At 58.1% G+C, this 18,989-nt stretch overlaps 1 protein-coding gene across 1 annotated transcript; it reads left to right on the top strand.

Moving 5' to 3' along the window:
- Positions 1–7,155: 7,155 nt before the first annotated feature.
- On the top strand, positions 7,156–15,065 carry PLPP2 (phospholipid phosphatase 2). Its single transcript, XM_082652090.1, is given in 7 exon segments — positions 7,156–7,281; positions 10,211–10,362; positions 10,545–10,819; positions 13,936–13,993; positions 14,227–14,403; positions 14,656–14,734; positions 14,737–15,065. Coding segments are annotated over 7 exon segments (1,035 nt in total). The 5' UTR covers positions 7,156–7,229; the 3' UTR covers positions 14,979–15,065.
- The last annotated feature ends 3,924 nt before the right edge of the window (positions 15,066–18,989 follow it).

Raw genomic sequence — 18,989 nt, forward strand, 5'->3', positions numbered from 1 at the left:
CGTGGGTGCCTCGTGGTGGGTCAGGTGGGTGGGACGCAAGGAGGTGCTGGGCCCCATCCAGGGACCTGGGGGCACGGGGGTCGTGGGGGAGCATGCTCTGTGTCTCAGTGACAGTGCGAGGGAGGTGGCCGTGCAAGTGGAGGTGACTTCCAAGCTGGACCCTGACGGGGACAGGCCTGCCTGTGAGCGCGTGTGAGGGCGAGGCTGGGGCCTCACACGTGCGGGGCAGGGGCCCCTGTGGAGACTGGACGGGGAGGGAGGCCGAGTGGAGGAGGCTCGGGGGCCAGTCGTGCTGGGTGTGTGGAGTCGGGGGTCAGTCCTGGCAGAGCTGGCTGTGCCAGCATGGGAGCCCGGGGCGTTTGGGTGGGACGGGAGGGATTGGAATGGTTGTGACGGAGTTTTCGGTCTGTTCGCGCTTTCAGTGCTTCAGAGGTGGTGGTTGCTGTCCTCTGGTTTCCTCCTTTCTCAGTAAGTGGCGTCTCCAGGCTGGCTTCTTGCCCCGCTCTGTGCGTTTAAGGTTCCTCCGTGGCCGTTCGTGGCTTCGTTGTTCACTTCTTCGTGCTGAGTGTGTGTTTTCTGGAATGGACTGTGGCGTTGCTCCGCTCGCCTGCCCGAGGGCACCTCAGTGTCCTCGATGTGGTGGCGGTGGACGCAGCGCCCGTAAGCCCCCATGTGCAGGTGTGTGGTGAACACCCGGGAGCTGGACCGCGTGGTGGTTCCCCTGTGCTTTTGTGAGAACCTCCAGGGTGGCTGCCCCTCCGTGCGCCCCTGCCTGAGGCTGCCCGGCCCCGCAGCGCTTGGGGCTGTCGGGACCGTCCCAACAGGCGCTTCCCACGGCCCCCAAAGGCAGGCTCACCCTCCTGAGGCAGGAAGTGAGTCTGCACAGTGTGCTCTTCGCGCTCGTTGGCTGAAAATGTCCGTACCCCTCCTTGGTTTTTCAAGGACTGTTTTTCTTTTTAACTTGGTATAAGATTCTAGGTTTCCTTTTTTTCTTTCGGCATTTTTAAGATGTTCCATTTATTCCTGGGTTCTCTTGTTTCTGACGAGAAATTTGGCATTTTCACTTGTGTTCCCTAAATACGATGTCTTCTTTTTCCTACTGTGATTTTCTCTGTATGTTTGGATGTGTTGCGCCTGGTGTTTCCTACATGGAGCTCCTTGGACCTGAGGGTTGATGCCTTTCATCGCTGGGGGGCTTCCTGGCTGTCATGTGTCAGGTATTTCTGCTGCCCCTTCTGGGCTCTGCTCCTGGGTCCCTGGTTACTCAGCAGTCCCCTGTCGTCATCTGCGGACTCTGCATGTGTCGTCCTGTCCTCCCTGTGCATCTGGACCCGTCCTTGCTCCCTATCCCTCCTTCCACTGCTCCAGGCTGCCACCTGGCCCGTCCCACTGCATCTGGGACGCCTACGCTGTATATTTGGATTCTAGTATTTGCAGTTGTTTTTTTCTATATTTTTGCTGAAATTCTCCAGTTTTTTCTTGTACATTCTTTATCCTTTTTATAACAGTTACTTTAAACTTTTGGATAGTTCACCGTCTGGGCTATTCCTGGACACACATCTCTTAACTGTTTTCCCATGCTTATGGGTCCCAGCGTGTCCCATTCTTGTGGTTGTTTTAAAGGAGTCTCTTGCTCAGTGTCGGCCCATATCTTGCCAGTGCCCTGCCCGGCCTCCCTGTGGCCGTGGCTGCTGCTTTGCGGGCCTTCCTGGCCATAACCGCGTTGGTGCCTGTCTGCCTTGGTTTTCAGAATGTTAGTGCCTGGCGCGAGGCTACGGGAGTCCCGCTCGTGGCGCCGTCCAGGGCTGCCTGTGGACGGAAGTGTGTTCAGGAGTCGAGCATTGGTGTCAGCGCGGTGTTTACTGCTTCTCTTCTTTCTGCTTCCTCTTAACTGTTGTGCCCGGGCACATGGCCCCTTGTGGTGACCAAGGCGGCCACCCTCAGTCTGTGGTCCCTGCAGAAGGTTGGGTGAGCCTTGTTTCTGGGTCTTGTACCCATAACCGCACTAGGAACTCTGGCTGGGCAGGAGGGGTCTTCAGATTGGCTGGGCGGGGGCCACCTCCTCCCCTCACGTGGTCGGACAGGCCTCCCGGGGAGGGGCCGGCGTTCCGGGTGGGGGGGAGCGACGGGAGCACCGAGCACATGGGCAGGAAGGGTGGCAGCTGGGCCCACAGGAGTGGCGTCAGCAGTGGGGCCATGGGGCAGTGGAGGGCCAGGCGAAGGAGGCTGTCCCTCTAGGCCCGGGGACTGGAAATCTGCTTGCAAGGTAGCAGGGGCCTCCGAGGCTCCTGAGCTGGTGCAGAGTGACCGTTGCTCCCCTCAGGGGCGTTGTCTGCTGACCAGGAACCTTCTGTACTGTTCGTTATCGCTGGACGTCGTGTACAAAGAGGCCCTGAAAGTGGAGCGGGAGGCGACGTGCCGTCCACCTCTGGTTCAGGGGTCTTGGTGGTGAGCCAGGCCCTGCCTGCCTGCAGGTCCACTTGTTGCCATCCCAGACCCGAGGGCAGAGTCGCCAGCTGCACCGCGCCACACCCAGGTCCCCCGTTCCGTCCCCAGTGGTAGGGGACACCTGCACAGCCTCTGGGATGGGCTTCTTACAAAGAGAAGTGTCGTTGTACTTTTACTATTACTGTTTCCCAGGTTGTCCACGGTTTTCTCCACTCTACACAGGGGGGAGTAGAGCTCTTTTGTGACCTGCGTTCTAACCATACCGGGTGCTTGGTTTGAGGGGCCTTCCCAGGGGACGTGCCAGGATTCCATGGCATGGAATCAGGTGACCCTGATTCCAGCCCCTCTGCTGAAGGAGGCTGGCATGAGCCAGGGCCATACTGGAGGCTGAACCCACAGGCAGCTCCCGGGGTTGGGAGGGGGACGGAGGAGGTGGCCCCAAGCTGACAGTCCTGGGCTGGGGCCTCGGCCTCCCTGGCCCAGGACCCTGGGCTCTGGAGTGGGACTGGGCTGTCCAGACCCGACCCCACTGTTTAGCCAATGCTTCTGTCCCCACAGTTCTTGTTTTCTTGGCTTGTGGTTCTGGGATGGGGCTGCCAGATGAAATACTGGGCACCCAGTTAGATTTGAATCCCAGGTAGACAGATATTTCAGTGTAAGTATATCCCATATAACATTTGGGACATACTTACGGTAACAAGTGATGTGTCGCTTATCTGGGATTCAAGTTTAATGGAGTCCTGTGCGTGTCCTCGTTGAATCTGGCAGCCCTGTTGCTGGGCTGCTGTAAGGATATGGGGCCTGGGCGCCTGGCACATCGGACGCCCGGCGAATGTCCAGAGGTTGGGGCTGGGCTGTGGCTTTGTCCAGCAGAGGCCGCTCCCGTCCCACCAGTCTGGGGGCTGACTGGAGCCTGTAGTGCCTCCCTATCTCGAGGGTCCAGTGGGTGGGGCTTGGCCCTCCCCGCCGAAGCAGAATTGGAGGGTGGGCAGTGGTGGCTGCAGAGCGGGAGCGTGGAGGCGTCTGCGGGGGTCCGATGCCTGCTCACACGGCCCCCACCCCCCCGTAGTTGGAGCCGCAGCTCTTGCTCAGAGACTTGGGATCGAGCTCCATGGTGAGCACTTGGGAAGTGAACTCAGCCCCTGCTCGGTGGGCTGTCCCTACTGGGCGACACACAGGACAGCGGTGGGGTCACGGAAAAGGGGTTCTTGGCCTCTGAGGTTTGGAGGACTCCCTGGCCCTCCTGTGCCGCCCGTGTCGCTTTTCCTCGTCAGTCATGACCAGCCTGAAGGACCCGGGCCCGTGGCTTTGCGGGCAGGGGCGGAGGGGTGCGGTGGGAGCTTGACGGCATGCTCGATGGTGTGACCTGCCCTGTCTTCCCTCGTTTCTTGAGAAGCAGGTGGAGACCAGTCTCGTGAAGACGGCTCTGTGACTGTCTCGCACGGCTGTGATCCTGCGAGAGTTCGGGCTCTGGCCCCTGGGCTGTTCGTTGCTCATGGGCTCACCCTCATTCAGAAGCAGTGACTGAGCACCGGGTCTGTGCTGTCCTGCCTCCTGGGGCTCAAGCCTGGGGGTCGGCAGATACAGTCTGAGAGCACAGGAGGGGTGGGGAGGGCACCGTGAGGTTGGGGTGCCCTGCACGAGGGGCGACGTCACTGGACGGGCTCCCGAATGGGGACTCAGTGCTAAACCGGGAAGGTCACCCTGTCCCCGACCGGAAGGTAGTGCGCCCTTGAGGGGTGATGGAGTCCTGGGAGCAACGCGGTTCTGGGATTCTGGGTGAATTGGCGCTGGGTTCTGACGGAAGCCCACCTTAGGTGCCCACCTCCACCATTTTGTCTAGTGCTTCCTAGCGGGGCAGGCCACTGGTCAAGCACTTCACTGTGACCCCAGGGCGGGTGCTGGCCTGTGCCCATCATGCAGAGAGACTGAGGCGCCGACTGCCCACTTAGCCTTCCTTGCCTGGACGTGCCCGGCACAGCCACCTGGGGTACAGCCTGGGCTCCGGGACCCTCGGCAGGGAGGGAGGCCCGTGTCAAGGAGCTGACTGCAGGGTGGCCTGAGCCCCACGAGAAGTGCAGAGAGAGGCGGGGCTGCAGGCTGCACTCAGGGGGCACCTACTGTGTGCCAGCACCTTTCTGCCCATGCCCAGCACCTCTTCCTTGAGACAAGCCTGGGCCCCTCAGGTGGGGGGCGGCAGCAGGGCAGCGGTGACCGCCAGGTACAAGGGGAGGCCCGGTCTCCAGGACAGGTGAGGCTCTCGGGCCCCAACTAGGGGCTCGGTTACATCATGCCGCCAAGCCCGGCTCCCCGTGGGGCGGGCCTTGCTGGTCCCGGGGGATTCCCAAGCTAGCCCTAGTTTTAACCCCTCATCCTAATCCTTGCTGCCCTCACCACGTTTTGACCTTGATCCCGCCCAGGTATTTTAAGGGCAGGGTGAAACAGGTCAGCGGGGCCGGGGTGGGGGGGTGGTGGTGGTGGTGGTGGTGGCCACATCTGCTCCAGCCGCATGCTCTCCCTTCAGCCACTTGGTCTCCTGGCTCGTCAGGAACAGGCCATGCTCCTTCCCACCCAGTCTCTGCCCGCGGGAGCCTCCCCTGGAGCCTCCCGGGTTCAACCCCACGGTCTCCACCCAGGCCGGGCCCCACCACACTCCTCTTTGGCTGGCCCCGCCCGGCACGCAGTAGGTGCTTAATAAAGAAGCCCACATTTCATTGATGCCAGTATCATGTTGCACCTTCCCTACCTAAACTGAAAGTGTCAAGACTACACAGAGAGGAGTAGTCACCCGATTGCCGCAAGGCTAAAGTGAAGAAAGTGCCATGATAATGACGCCGGCTAACAGTCACGTAACACGTATGCCAGGTACCTTCACACGTATAATTCTGTTGCATGAATGAATGAAGGGATGAATGAATGACAGGGCCCACCCCTCCCTGTGATTACAGCAGGAGGACCCAGTGGACGGAGCCGGAGCCTTCCCGGGGCGGGGCCACGCTGGCAGGAAGGAGTCCAGGGCTGCTGGATCCCCCTGAGCCTGAAACTGGTCCCTGGCGACAGCCCCACCCCTGCTCAGACAGAGAAAAATCTTCCGGGCAAGTAATCTGATTCTTCTGGGCGCCTTGGAGGAAGTCTGGGGGTGAGGGAGGAAGCGCATTTTTAGGATGTGCCTTCCCAACTCCTCAGGGTGTGCGGCTGGAAAGGGGGGGTTGCTGGGATGTGCTTCCCGCACTGTCTCCGCCACGCCGCAGGCGGGAGATCCAGGTCCATCAGCTTCCATGCAGAACCTTGTTATGTCCTGGGGGTGGGCTGAGTTATTTTGAGTGTGTGTGTGTGTGGGGGGGGGTGCGGTGTCTGATGGCCTGCTTAGGGAAAGTTGTTCTGGGGTTCAGGGGCCTCGGCCCAGAGACACCCCCCTCAACCCCACAGTCTGGCCAATGGTGGAGGAGCCACAGATCAGCTGTGCCTTGTCGCCCCCCCCCCCCACAATACCTTGGCTGTCTCCCAACCCTCACTCCCCCCACGGTGCAGGCGTCTGTTCATCCTCCCAGAAAGCAGGGTTAGGGACTCTGAGTTCACGTCTCAGCTGCTTGACCTTGGGCCAGGGGAAGCGGCTTCCTGCATCTCTAAAATAAAGCCGGGAAACATCTTTCTGTTTTAAGATTGTTGGAGGGGGTGGGCCGGTGAACGTGGTTTGGGGGCGGGGCTGGGGCCAGGCTGCTTGGGTTCAAACCCCAGCCAGCCCTGCCTCTTGCCACTGTGTGACCTTGAGAGAGTGGCAGAACCTCCCTTGTGTCTCGCCAGGTCCAGGCAGGGCTCTCCAGGAGGTGGTGACACGCCCCGAGGCCTCTCATTTGGTTCCAGCCCCAAGGATCCCGGGTGCGTGTGTGGACCTCCTGCGCCTCCCAGCTCAGGGCTGCCTCGGGACCGGGTGGGCGTGCAGGGCACAGACCCTAACCCTACCCTTCCTAGCGTGCGGGCAAGTTCCTACCGCCCGCACGATTTGCTCCCTGTAAAAGGGGGTAGGAAGTGTGCCACCCAGGAGAAGGGCCTGGCACAAGCAGGGTGGGCGTTGAGGAACTTTCTTAACAATGCCAGGGATGGAAGGGCTGCAAGGATTTTAAGCATCAGGAGGAAAGAAAAAAACCCCTGCAGTTAAGCCGTGACACCCCCCATCTATTTGTAGGCACTTCCTGATTCAGACGTATTCAGACAGGCACACAGGAGCTCAGTGCCCCAAAGACGAAACCGAGGCTCAGCCTGCGGGTGCCCGAGCTCCGTCCTCCTCCACACCCCTTCCTGCTGGCCTCTCCGTTCACCCCTCACTCATTCCTTCGTTTGTTCGTTCCTTCTCCTGACCCCCGACTCAGCCGACCCAATCCGTGGGTGATCGGGGCATGCGGCCGGACGCGGACGCTCTGGGGTGACACCGGACTAGCCGTCCCTGAGCCTCAGCCTCCCGGCGGGGGGCGGGGGAAATGCTGGGCACCGACGACCCCCCTCCCCCAGCTCGGAGACCCGCGGCCCCTCCTGCCGCGGGTCTCGTACCGACACTGTTCCCCTGCCATCCCCGCGCGCTCCCCACGCCCCTCCTCCCCGCGCGCCTCGGGCGGGGCGGAGGCAGAGTCCGCCCCCTCCCTTCGGAGGCTCCGCCCCTCCCTCCGCTCCCCTGCCCTGCCCGCCCCTCCCGGGTTGGGCCAGGCTCCCCGGCCATGTGACCCCGCGGCCCGTCTGGGACGCGACGGGACGCGCTGGGACGGGCGCCGGGGGTCGCGGGCAGCATGGAGCGGAGGTGGGTCTTCGTGCTGCTCGACGTGCTGTGCGTGCTGGTCGGTAAGAGCCGCGGGGACCCGGGTGTGTGTGTGAGGACCCTTTCCCAGGCGGGCCCATCCCCGGTCCCCGCAAAGTTTTGTAGGACGGGCTGGGGGCTGCAGCGGCCCTATCTCTCGGAGGCCCCCTGGAGGTGGGGGGAGCCGGGGGAGGACCCTCGGGCCGTGGATCGAGCAACGCGCCCCCGCCCCGCGTGCCCCGGCGCCCGCGCGCGCCCTCTCAGGCCTCAGTTTCCCCCGCGCATCCCCGGTCGGAGGGGGTCGGTGTCCCCCGCCCGCGGCAGCAGGAAGTCGCTGCCGGGGGCCCCCCATGCCTCCCCTCCCGCCCTGCCCGGCCCGGCCCGGGCGGTGATTCACGCGGGCGTCGGCTGGGCTCGGGCGAGCCGGGCGGGGGGCGCGGCCGCGGGTCGCCCCGGGAGGCCCTCCACCCCGCACCTTGGGTCGGCTGGTCCAGTGGGGTCTGGGAGGGCGGAGCCCTGGCCGGGGGCGCACGGGCAGTGGTGGGATTCGAACCCGCGCCCCGTCGCCCTCCTCGCTCGGGCCCAGGAGAGCCAGGAGGAGGACTGGGCCGCAGGCTGTTGTGGAACTGGAGGCCTCGGGGTGGCGCGGGCCAAACCTGTCGGGCGGGTTTGCGGGCCAAGCTGGGGGCAGAGGCCCCCTCGCCGCCCCTCCTCCAGGGTCCCGGAAACAAAGGCTGTGTGTTTGCTCCGGGGCTGTGCGGACAATGGCCCCGGAATTCTACCCCCCCGCGCAGGGAGGGGCCCCTCCAGCCTAAACTGCCCTACCCCCAGTCAGGCTGCTGCTCCTCCGCTGGGGACCGAGGGGTCTGCCCTGACTGCAGGCAGAGGCCAGGCTCTCCCCCCATGTCCTAGAAGAGACCCTTTTGGGATGCGCCAGGTGGCAACTGGAGGTCCCCGGGGGCCGTCTGCCAACCCTGGGCATCGTTTCCTGAGCACTTATTTATTTAAACATTTGTGTGGCACTGACTGTATGTCAGGCACTAAGCAGCCTGCAATTAATTAAACCTTTTTCTCCAATCAGCCTATAAGGGAGTGCTGTTATGCTCCCCAGTTTCCACCCAGAGATGTTCAGGTGCCCGCTGGAGGTCACACAGCAGCGGGGGAGGGGGTTGGGTGCAGCTGCCATGTGCCAGGTGCTGGGGGCCCGGGCAGAGCCAGCTCCCAGCCTAGAAGCTTCAGGACACAAAACAGTTCAGTCTTAGATGGTGACAAGGGCCCTGGGGAAAACACCAGGGGTTGACACCAGGGCAGGGAGGCTCTGGTGGTGTCTGCTGTGGGGACATCTGAGCTGGTGCGGCCCAGGCAGAAGGAGGCTCCGTTCCTGTGCTCTGAGCTCTGTGCCCTGAATCCCGGGAGAGCCCAGCTCCAGTTCTGATCGGGGGTGCCCGAATCTCCAGCGGGGAGGGCTGGGGCTTGGGGACAGGAGTTGGGGGGCTGACTCGATGCCCGGGCCCCCATGGGAGCCCCTGCTCTGCCCAGGCTGTGGGGTTTCTCGGCCTCTCCTCCTAGGCCTCCACCCTGGCCAGAGAGGTCTTTTGGAAACATTCTCCCTCCCTCTGCTGCAGCCCTCCTGAGACCCCCGCCCCTGCCGCAGAGCCCCTCTCCCCAGCGCTCTGCTCTCCAGGCTCAGGCCCATCTCCGGCCTTGGCACTGGCCACCCCTCTGGGGGGTGTTCTTCCCCAGGTCTCCCCTGTACTTCTTCCTTTACGGCACCTTCCCTGTGTGGCCTCCGCGACACCCTACTGAAGGCCGCAGCCACCTCCCCGATTCCGGTCATCGTGTGCGTATTATTTTTATTCCCAGTTGCTCTCAGCTCCATGAGGCAGATCTCTGTGTTCTTCACCGAGTCTTTCCCTACATCAGCACCATCACACGGTGGTCCCGGAGGCCCTTGAATTTGGCCTTTGGAAGGAGGAGTTGGCCCTGCCCTCCCCCTGCTCTGGTCGTCAGGCCCCAGCAGAGCCACACCCTTTTCCACGTGTCACCTGCCCTGCCAAGGCCAAAGGGCACCCTGCCTGGGTTTGTCTCTGTGCACCCACCCTGGGGAGCAGGGAGCCCTGTGCCCCAGCCGCCCTTGGGTCACCGTTGGCTGGCGGGGCCTCTGGACTCCGGGGCTGCGGCCGTGCCAGGCAGGGCCCGGTCATGACTTGTGACTCCTGAAAGCACCTTTGGATTGAGCTCCCGGGGCCTGGGCCGGGCCTGTCGGGTCACCGTGTGGCCGGTTCAGGGACAACACGTGGATGAGGTGTGTTCCTGATCTCTCTGGCCGGCCCTAGAACAAGGAGCAGAGTGTCCTCCTTTTAACAGATGCCTGTTAAACACTGGCCTCGGCCAGGCCCCAGTAGGCTCCAGGGACTCAGCCTTGACCACGACAGGCGCGGCCCCCACCCCAGGTGCTCACGGAGCGCCGTGTGTAGCCGGGGGAATCATTCGAGTGTCACACGGTGATTGCACAGTTGCACACAGGCAAGAACCATGAAGAACGGAAGTTTCCTGCCGTGAGAGGGCTCCCAGGAGCACGGAAGGGAGTTCGAGATGTTCTGGGCCACGAGAAGGATGTGAGCAGAGGCCCTGGTGGCTGCCTGCTGGCTTCGTGCAAAGGGCAGAGAGGAGGCTGGAGGGAAGCGAGGCGGGGAGAGGGTGGGCGACGTTGGGGGGGTGGACACTGGGCCTGGGCAGGACGTTGGTGTTTATCTGATGATGACGGGGAACCACAAGGGGGTTTAATGGGGCAGTGACCTCCCATTTGCTGTGAGAAAAGCTCCTCCTAGCTCTCGGGTGGGCTCGGAGGTGAGGAGACCCGGAGGGAGGCTGAGGCAGGCGTCCAAGCGCTCGGTGCCGGCGCAGGCTCGTCCGTGTGGCCCTGGGGCTCAGAGAACCTCGTGGCTACCGGCCTCCTCTCCCCAACCCCAGCCTCTCTGCCTTCCGCCATCCTGACGCTCGTGCACGCCCCGTACAAGCGAGGATTCTACTGCGGAGATGACTCCATCCGGTACCCCTACCGTCCAGACACCATCACCCACGGGCTCATGGCCGGGGTCATCATCACCACCACCGTCATACTTGTAAGGCAGGAGGGGTGTGGAGGGCGGAGGGCTGGGGCGTTAGCAGGTCGAGTCCTGCCCGGGGTGGTGTCTGCGGGGAAGAGGGCCCCCTTGGAGTTCCCAGCCCCCCAGTGACCGTAGGGAGGCCGCGCACCCTGACCCCTTTCTTCAGCGGCCCTGAAGTCCCCAGCTGTTCCCCGCAGGTGTCGGCCGGGGAGGCCTACCTGGTGTACACAGACCGCCTCTACTCCCGCTCCGACTTCAACAACTACCTGGCCGCCCTCTACAAGGTGTTGGGGGCGTTCCTGTTCGGGGCTGCAGTGAGCCAGTCGCTGACAGACCTGGCCAAGTACATGACCGGCCGGCTGCGGCCCAACTTCCTGGCCGTGTGTGACCCTGACTGGAGCCGTGTCAACTGCTCCGTGTATGTGCAGGTGGAGGTGTGCAGGGGAAGGCCTGCTGACGTCACCGAGTCCAGGTAGGTGCCGCGGGGGGCCCGGGCCGCAGACACCCCACCCGGGGAGGAGAGTGGGGGCTGGAGAAGGGCCCTCGGGAGCTGGATATTGAGGGATGAGTTGTCAGGTATAGAAGGTACAGGGGCTCCACGCTGGGCAGAGAACAGGCAGGAGCAAGGCCTGCAGGTGCCCGTGGGCCTGTGTCCTGCAGGCAGGGAGGTGAGGTGGTGCCAGGCGTGTCGGGCCCTGGAGCAGAGCAGGAGGCTTCAGGAGGAGTGACCCACCTCCCCTAAATTTCAGGCCCCATCCTCACGCTGCTGCTCTGTCCTCTCACCATCTCTACTGGTAAACTTTTCATTTAATTGATGTCCTTATTTTCCTTCTTTAAAAATTAGATAAAAATTCACAAAGTATAAAATTCACCAATTTAACCATCTTAAGCTTTTGTCAGTTTTTGCCTCCTGTATTTTGGGCTCTGTTGTTAGGTGCTTATATCTTTGTAATTGTTATTTTTATACCTTCTTAATGGATGGATCCTTTTCCCGCTATATAATGCTCTTTGTCTTGTTGTTTGTTTTGTGTATACTGTATCTTTTTTGTTTGTATTTCAATTTCTCCATTACTGCCTTTTCTGTTAATAGGTATTTACTCTGCAAAAAATTTGCAACTATATAGTTCCACACCCCCCCGCCCCCTTACGAGGTTATTGTCACAAATTATACCTTTATACATTGTGTGCTCATCAACATAGATTTATAATTACTGTTTTTAAAAAATTGAGCTATATTTGCCATATAACGTTATGTTAGTTTCAGGTGTACAACATAAAGATGAGATGTTTGTATTTATTGTGGAATGATCCAGTAAGTGTAGTTATGTGCAGTTGTTTTTTCTTTTTTTAATCACGTAGGGAAAAGCAGGACTGTAAACCAAAATACATTAACACTGCTGTTTATGTTTTGTATTTACTTTTACTGGTGACTTTTACGGGCTTTTTTGTGGATTTGAGTTACTGTCTAGTATCCTTCTTTCCTCCATGAAAGACTCCCTTTAGTATTTCTTGTAGAGCTTGTAGGTGTATGAGCTATGAAGTTTCTTCGTTCTTGTTGATCTGGGAATGTCTAGATTTCTCCTTTATTTTTACAGGATCATTTTGCCAGATGTAGAATTCGTGATTCACAGGCGTTTTTTTCCTTTCAGTACTTTTGAGTATGTCATCCTTCTGGCCTCCATGGTTTCTGATAAGAAATGAGCTACTAATCTTACTGAGGATTCCTCGTACACAATGAATGCCTTCTCTTGCTGCTTTCAAGATTTTTCTCCTTGACTGTCTTTTGGTGGCCTGATTATACTGTGTCTCTTTGTGGCTCTCTTTGAGTTCATCCTCTCTGAAGTTCATTGGGCTTTTTGGACGTGTAGAGTGATGTTTTTCATTTGATTTATGAATCAAATGCGGTTCATTCATTTTTCTTCATTCTTCTTTTTTGTTCCTTAGACCGAAAGTCTCGATTGACCTATCTCCACACACACTTCTGCCTGCTCAGATCTGCTTTTGAGCCCGTCGGGTGATTTATTTCAGATACTATAGTTTTGAACTCCACAATTTCTATTTGTTTCCTTTTTATAACTTCTGTTTCTTTTTGGTGTTCTCTATTAGGTGAGACATCATTCTCACAGTCCCTTTAGCTCTCTGAACATATTTTAAATGGCAGATTAAAAGTCTTTATCTAGTGAGTCTAACATCTGGGCTTCCTCAGGGGCAGCTTCTAGTAATAGATTTTTTTCCCCCTAGGTACTTCCCGCATTTTTTCATGCATGCCTTATAATTTTGTTGTTGTTGTTGAAAACCGGACATTTTCAATGTTATAATGTAGCAACTCTGGAAATCAGATTCTACTCTCCCCAGGGCTCGTTTTTGCTGTTTGTTGTAGTTGTTGGTTGTTTGCTTAGTGAGTGTTGTGAACTAACTTTGTAGAGTCGGAGTGGCCGTGAAGTTCTGCTGTTAGCTGAGTGATCAGCTAACGATTGGACAGATATGTCCTTAAATACCTGGAACCGGGGGGAAAAAAATTCCATTTTACAGACAGGCTTTGTGTGCTATGTTGGGGCATGTCAGCTGACAACTCTGCCTTAACCTTTACTTACTTCTTGCTTGGTCAACCAGAGGTGAGAGCTTAGGGCCTTCTCAGGTCTTTCCTGAGCCCTGAGGCCCAGCCCTGGCCTCTGGAATCCCAGCCCTTATTCTCCAGAGCTTCTCATTCCCTGGCCTTTCCTCCCAAGCTTTTTGGTGAGTCTGTCTGCTGCAACTGCTATCCGTTGCCCCAGGCAATGGTGACCATTACATTTGCTGTAAATATTTACGACCAGTGATCCAGGGAGCCATCAGACAGGACCGAACTATCTCAGTTCTTTGTAAGTGAGCTCTGTTCTCCCTCCACGGCCACCACCGATCTGATTCTTACCGTTGTTGTCAGTTTTTTAGTTGCTTTTACGGGGTGGGGGGATGGACCTTTGGAGTCTCTTAATCTGCCATCTTTTCTCTTGTCGGTTGATGTCCTTTGTTAAAACTTGAAATTATGTAAAAAGAAAATGTGGGGCTTCCCTGGTGGCGCAGTGGTTGAGAGTCCGCCTGCCGATGCAGGGGACACGGGTTCGTGCCCCGGTCCGCAAAGATCCCACGTGCTGCGGAGCGGCTGGGCCTGTGAGCCATGGCCGCTGAGCCTGCGCGTCCGGAGCCTGTGCTGCGCAACGGGAGGGGCCACAACAGTGAGAGGCCCGCGTGCTGCAAAAAAAAAAAAGGAAATGTGAGCCTTGTATCAGTGACCACAGGTGGAAAATGGTCTTGAAAAGAAACACAGTGAAAGTGAAGCTGCTGGCTAGACACAGTTGTCTGACCTCAGTTCCGTGTTCAGGGCCTGCAGCATCTTTGTGGTGAGGCCTTAAAGACCGCGAGACCCTATCGCATTGTCAGAGAAATGGAAAGGGAAGAACTGATGGTGTCCAACAGTGGCTGTGTTTCTACCTGAAATCTTCCCAGACTCTGGGAGGCATGGCAGGATAGGACCGGGGCCGGGGGTGTTTGAAGGCAGAGGCGCTGAGTGTGGGCCCTCCTGAAACCTGCCGCACTCTCCTTTCTCAGATTATCCTTCTACTCTGGACACTCCTCCTTTGGAATGTACTGCATGATGTTCTTGGCGGTGAGTTTGTTTCTCTGTGACTCGCTTGTTGTGGAGCGGTGGCCTAGGCCCTTCCCTGGGCCTCAGTAAAGCGGGGTGGGTGGAGGTGGTGATGGATGGGCTCTGGCTTGTTGATAAAAACTGGAGGCCCTGGGCCTACAGGTTCCAGGCTTCTGGCCTCAGTGTCACCGTCTGTGCGTCCGGCGGGGGTGGGCGGGCAGGCTCCCATGCTGACGGCTGCTCTTGGCCCCCAGCTCTACGTGCAGGCCCGGCTGTGCTGGAAGTGGGCACGGCTGCTGCGGCCCACTGTGCAGTTTTTCCTGGTGGCCTTTGCCCTTTACGTGGGCTACACCCGTGTGTCTGACTACAAACACCACTGGAGTGATGTTCTCGTTGGCCTCCTGCAGGGGGCGCTGGTGGCCGGCCTCACTGTGAGCTCCCGGGCCCTGACCCCCTGCCCTGACCAGAGACCCCCCTCTGGGGCCCTGCTGCCCTCTCTCTGCCTCTCCAGGACCCTAGCCCTCTCCTCCCATCTTTCCCCTAAGATCCCCCCCTCTGCTGTCCTCATTGACCCCGCCACGGTGCCCCTCAGCTCCTGGGCTCTACTGCCCCTCCCTGCCCTGTGCTGCCCCATCCCGTCCTGCCCCCGCCCAGTCAGCTCCTGCCTTCCTCTCCTCTGCTAGGTCCGCTACGTCTCCGACTTCTTCAAAGCCCGGCCCCCGCGGCACTGCCTGGAGGATGAAGAGGTAGAGCGGACACCCAGCCATCACTGACACTGGCCCTGGGCGAGGCTGGCTGCAGCCTCTGCGGGTCCCCTCCTGCTGGGGCTCGGGCTGTGGGCAGCGAGCGTGTCCATGGTCCTGGCAGGTCCCTAAGCCAGGATGGCTGGATCCTGGCGTGGGTTCCGCTAACCCCACCTCCATGCACTGGGCTAGGGGGTACCTGGGGCAGCCCTAGCGTGTGGAGGGGGACTCTTCCTCAGAACCCCTGTCTTTTGTTGGCTTAGGGAAGGGACTGAGAGATCCCAGTGGATGCCGGTTTTGTAAAATGTGACCTCTATTTGGATTTTTAGTAAAATAGGGCGTTTGCTTGACAGATGTTATCAGCACCTCTTCCTTATGGCCGTTCTGAGGACTCTGTTCCTACAGCAGAGGGGGAGACCCTCTCTGGTTGGGGGCTCAGCTGAGCGAACCAGCCATGCCTGCGTTGCTCCTCTGGTCACGTGGGCAGGAGGGGTGCAGGAGAAAGGCCGACTGCCCGTTCCACTCTCCTGTGGCGCTAAGGTTGGGGGTCAGGTGGACCTGCACAAGCAGTCGGGGTGTCACCCTGCAGAGAGAGCCCTGAACAAGAGACACCTGCCGTTGTTTGGCCCCCGGGGCCGGGGAGGCTAGCAGAGACCCGAGTCCACGTCGCGTGGAGAGGTGTATTTACAGCTCTTCCCTCCTCCCAGTAAGGAGGCCTCTGCCGGGGGCCCCTGTGCAGGCCCCCAAATGTAAGGGCTTGGGAAGAAGTTCAGATGTGGTTAAGACCATGGCCACAGGAGCCTGGGTCCTCATCAGCACCCCCAGAGACTGACTGTGTGCAGGGCTGTGCTCAGGTCCGCTGAGAGGGCAGCTCCCGTGGGCTCTGCCAGGTGGAGCCTTGCAGTGGCCGGTGTTGAGTTGGAAAGATCACACGTGGGGTTTGGGCCTGGAGCGGGCTCCTTATGCCCTTTTGCTGGGGGATATACCACCCCAGCCCCGGCCCGGGCCTCAGAGTCCCTCCCCTTCGAATGACCGGGACCTCTGCCCTCGGATCATCCCGTCTCAGTAGTGCCCACCTGCGTCTGTCCATCCCTGTGTCCCTGGAGGACTCACTGAAGCTGAAACTCCCCCAGTCCTGACCCCTTCCCTCTGGTCACAGGGACCCCTGTGCACATGGGGCTTCAGAAACGGGCCCCCATGACTTCTGCCCTGGAATGGGAACCGCTCACTCACCATCCACAAAAGTGAATGTCAGGCAAGCGGCAGAGATCAGGCCATAAACAAACCTTAAAGAGGGAAAATAGGTTCAAAACCTTAGCGTGGGGAAGACTTTTGTAACTGGGAAAAATAGAGAACGGGAAGTAGAGGGAAGCTGGGGCCCAGGCCGGGGCGGGGGGGGGTCAAGAGGTGGAACAGACGATGGGGGATAGACTCCATGTGCCAGGAAGGTGTCCAAGGTGACTGAAGCTTCTGGACCTGATCACTGATGGGCCGGGGTCCCTGAAGCTTGCAGAACACACAGAGCTTACCTGGTCAACCAGAGCGTAAGTAGGAAGTTTAATCTTTCGTCAAATATCTGGGCAAAATGGGTGATTTAGTTTTAAGAGTCTGTTTTTGTTTTACCTGCACCCAGAACCTGTCTTATTCTGTATCCATTTCAGGGTGTTCCCGTCTGGTCTTAGCAGTGCCTAGGGGCCGAGATGCAGCCTAGCAGCCTGCACTGGAGGCCAAGATGGAGAAGATGAAGATCTTCACGGCCACCATGGCCTTGCCCTCAGCCTGTGGTAGATGGGGAGGGAGGTGGCCCACACACTGCACGTCAGCAGGACGCTGAAGGTCAGGAACTTGGCTTCCTTGAAGGTACTGGGCAGGTTCCGGGCCAGGAAAGCCCTGGTGAAGCTCCCCAGGGCTAGGAGCCCAGGTATCCCAGGGCACAGTAGAAGAGAGGGACCAAGCCCCGGTTGCAGGCGAGGAGGACCCATCTAGGCTTGGAGTGCGTGTCTGTGTCAGTGAAGAGAGGAGAGGTTCCCAGGCAGATTCCACAGAGCGTCGGGTGGATTGGGGAGTGGATGAAGGTGAAGTCGGGTGCCCCTGACACCAAGCAACTTTCCTCCCAGGAGCAGTGATCCTGAAAGTCAAGACCACACAGAGGGTTTGGGCCCAAACAGTGGAAACAGCGCAGTAAACGCCGTGCCAGATGTGGTTGCTGGAGGGCGCAGGTGGCTGTGCTGGGACGGCCGATGAGAGGTGAGCAGCACAGAAAGCCCGGGCACAGGGAGATTAGGAGGACGCAGCTGAGAGTCTCGCTCTTGGCCTCGACTGTGGGCGAGTCTCGGGCTTAACGAAGACCCCAAGGACCACAGCTGTGAGCAGTGGAGGAGAGAGCCGCCCCCAAAGGGTCCTCAGAAGCTGGGCAGGTCACAGCCGTTGGGGGGTGGGGGGGCAGCGTTCTCTCTTACTGTTTGAGTATAGGATGCTGCACACACTGGTTTGCATCTGACAAGAAGAGCAGAGATGCAGTGTTTCAGGTGCAGTAATTCTTACGCATCCAAGCATCAGTGTATGGTCACATTGGAAGTTAGGACATATTGATACACCCAGGCGGCGCCGTAAGGAAACTCCCATGCGTAATTTGAGGTTTACGGTCCTTATGGTTCTATGGCAAGAATAGTCTTTTCTCTTTTCCTCTTTACATGGAGGGGGGTGGGGGTGGTGTTTCTTTAGTTGATTCTCATGGGAAGCTCCTAGGTTCTTAGCCAGGGAAATACCATTTCTCATGGCATGTTCTCGACGCTCAACATTCCGTCTACCTTCTGATGTCGGGTTTGGAGAACCCCTCCTAACTGAGTGTCGAACCATATGCAGGAATTTCTGTGCAGCACGGTGCCGTGGTTTGGTAGGAAGTCATGCTTGCTTTTTCACAGGTGAGATTTTGTAAGGGCTGTGACTGACAATATTTCACAGTACAAAAATGGGATGAAAATGTGGCAAAATTGCGTAATTATGAAGTCTGCCTGTTTGTGTACAGGAATCCATGATGTCACTCTCTTTACTGTATTTTGAAAACTTTTACAATCATTCAAAACAGGAAAGCTCTGCCTAAGTAAATCTTCCTAAGTTGAAAAATACTGTATTCATTCCTCATTCACCAAATAAATCCCTGTTTAAGTTGTAACAACATAAAATCCTAATGGAAAAACTTTGTGATGTTGGTTACTGTAGCGGTTTCTGCTCATGGGTTCCCAGTAGCAGCGGAGGTCATGACGTTCATGTCTGCCTGACCGACCACAAACAGGCCATTGGTAGGGACTTTGTGGAGGGTCACCCCCTGAGGCTGTGTGGTTTGGGGATTCTTCCTGGAGGCTTAGCGGCCTCAAGCCTGCTAGACTAGCCCCTCCAGTACCGTCAGCCCTCGAGCACCTCTTATGGGGGGTGGGGGGTGCTGTTCTACTGCAATTTTTAAAACCTGTGCTTTCCCTTCAGCCTCTTAGAGCATAGTTTCAGCAGCTGGACAGCTCCTAGGTCTCCTGTCGGCCTGCTGACTTCCCGTATCTGATGTAAACATGCCCCAGAATTTTTCTGTTGGCCTCATTTTTATCAGTGTGAATTTTTGGGATCCAAGTAGCCCAGTTTATACGATTGAGAGCTACATTTCTGGGTGAATCTAGGGCACTAAGGAACAATTTCCAATTGGAAAAAGGCTGGAATCACTTGACAACAGGCATCCACCCTGCAAGGGTGCCCAGATCTCCCCCGTGCATGTCTTTCCTTGGGCTCCAGAGAATGCTCACCTCTCACATCATCACAGACCAACAGCCCCGCCCAGGTCCAGCCATGGGGCAGCAGCAGCCACACCACGCCTGAGGCCAGAGGAGCACTCCTGGAGGCCACCTGACTCAGACCTGGTGACTGACCCTTGACACTCAGCAGAAGGTCACAGGGACCTTCAGTGACCTGAACGGGAAGGAGAAAAGCATGGTCATTTTCTTCTCCAAAGAAACGATCAAGAGAGAATACCTCTGTGGTACTCATTTGAATCATATTCCTTTTCACCTGCCGTGGAAAGCGATCTGGAGATTAAACGTTACTTTCAGTAAGTGCAGCTGCAAGGGTTTCTTCGTACCATGTTTTCTTTTCTTTATCTTTCTGGCCACACCGCACGGCTTGCAGGGTTTTAGTTCCCTGAGCGGCGACTGAACCCAGGTCCTGGCAGTGAAAGCGCCAGGTCCTAACCACTGGACCACCAGGACCACCCCATATTTTATTTTCAACGT

Source organism: Grampus griseus (genome assembly GCF_964374135.1).
Source record: "Grampus griseus genome assembly, chromosome: 3".
Lineage (NCBI taxonomy): Eukaryota > Metazoa > Chordata > Mammalia > Artiodactyla > Delphinidae > Grampus > Grampus griseus.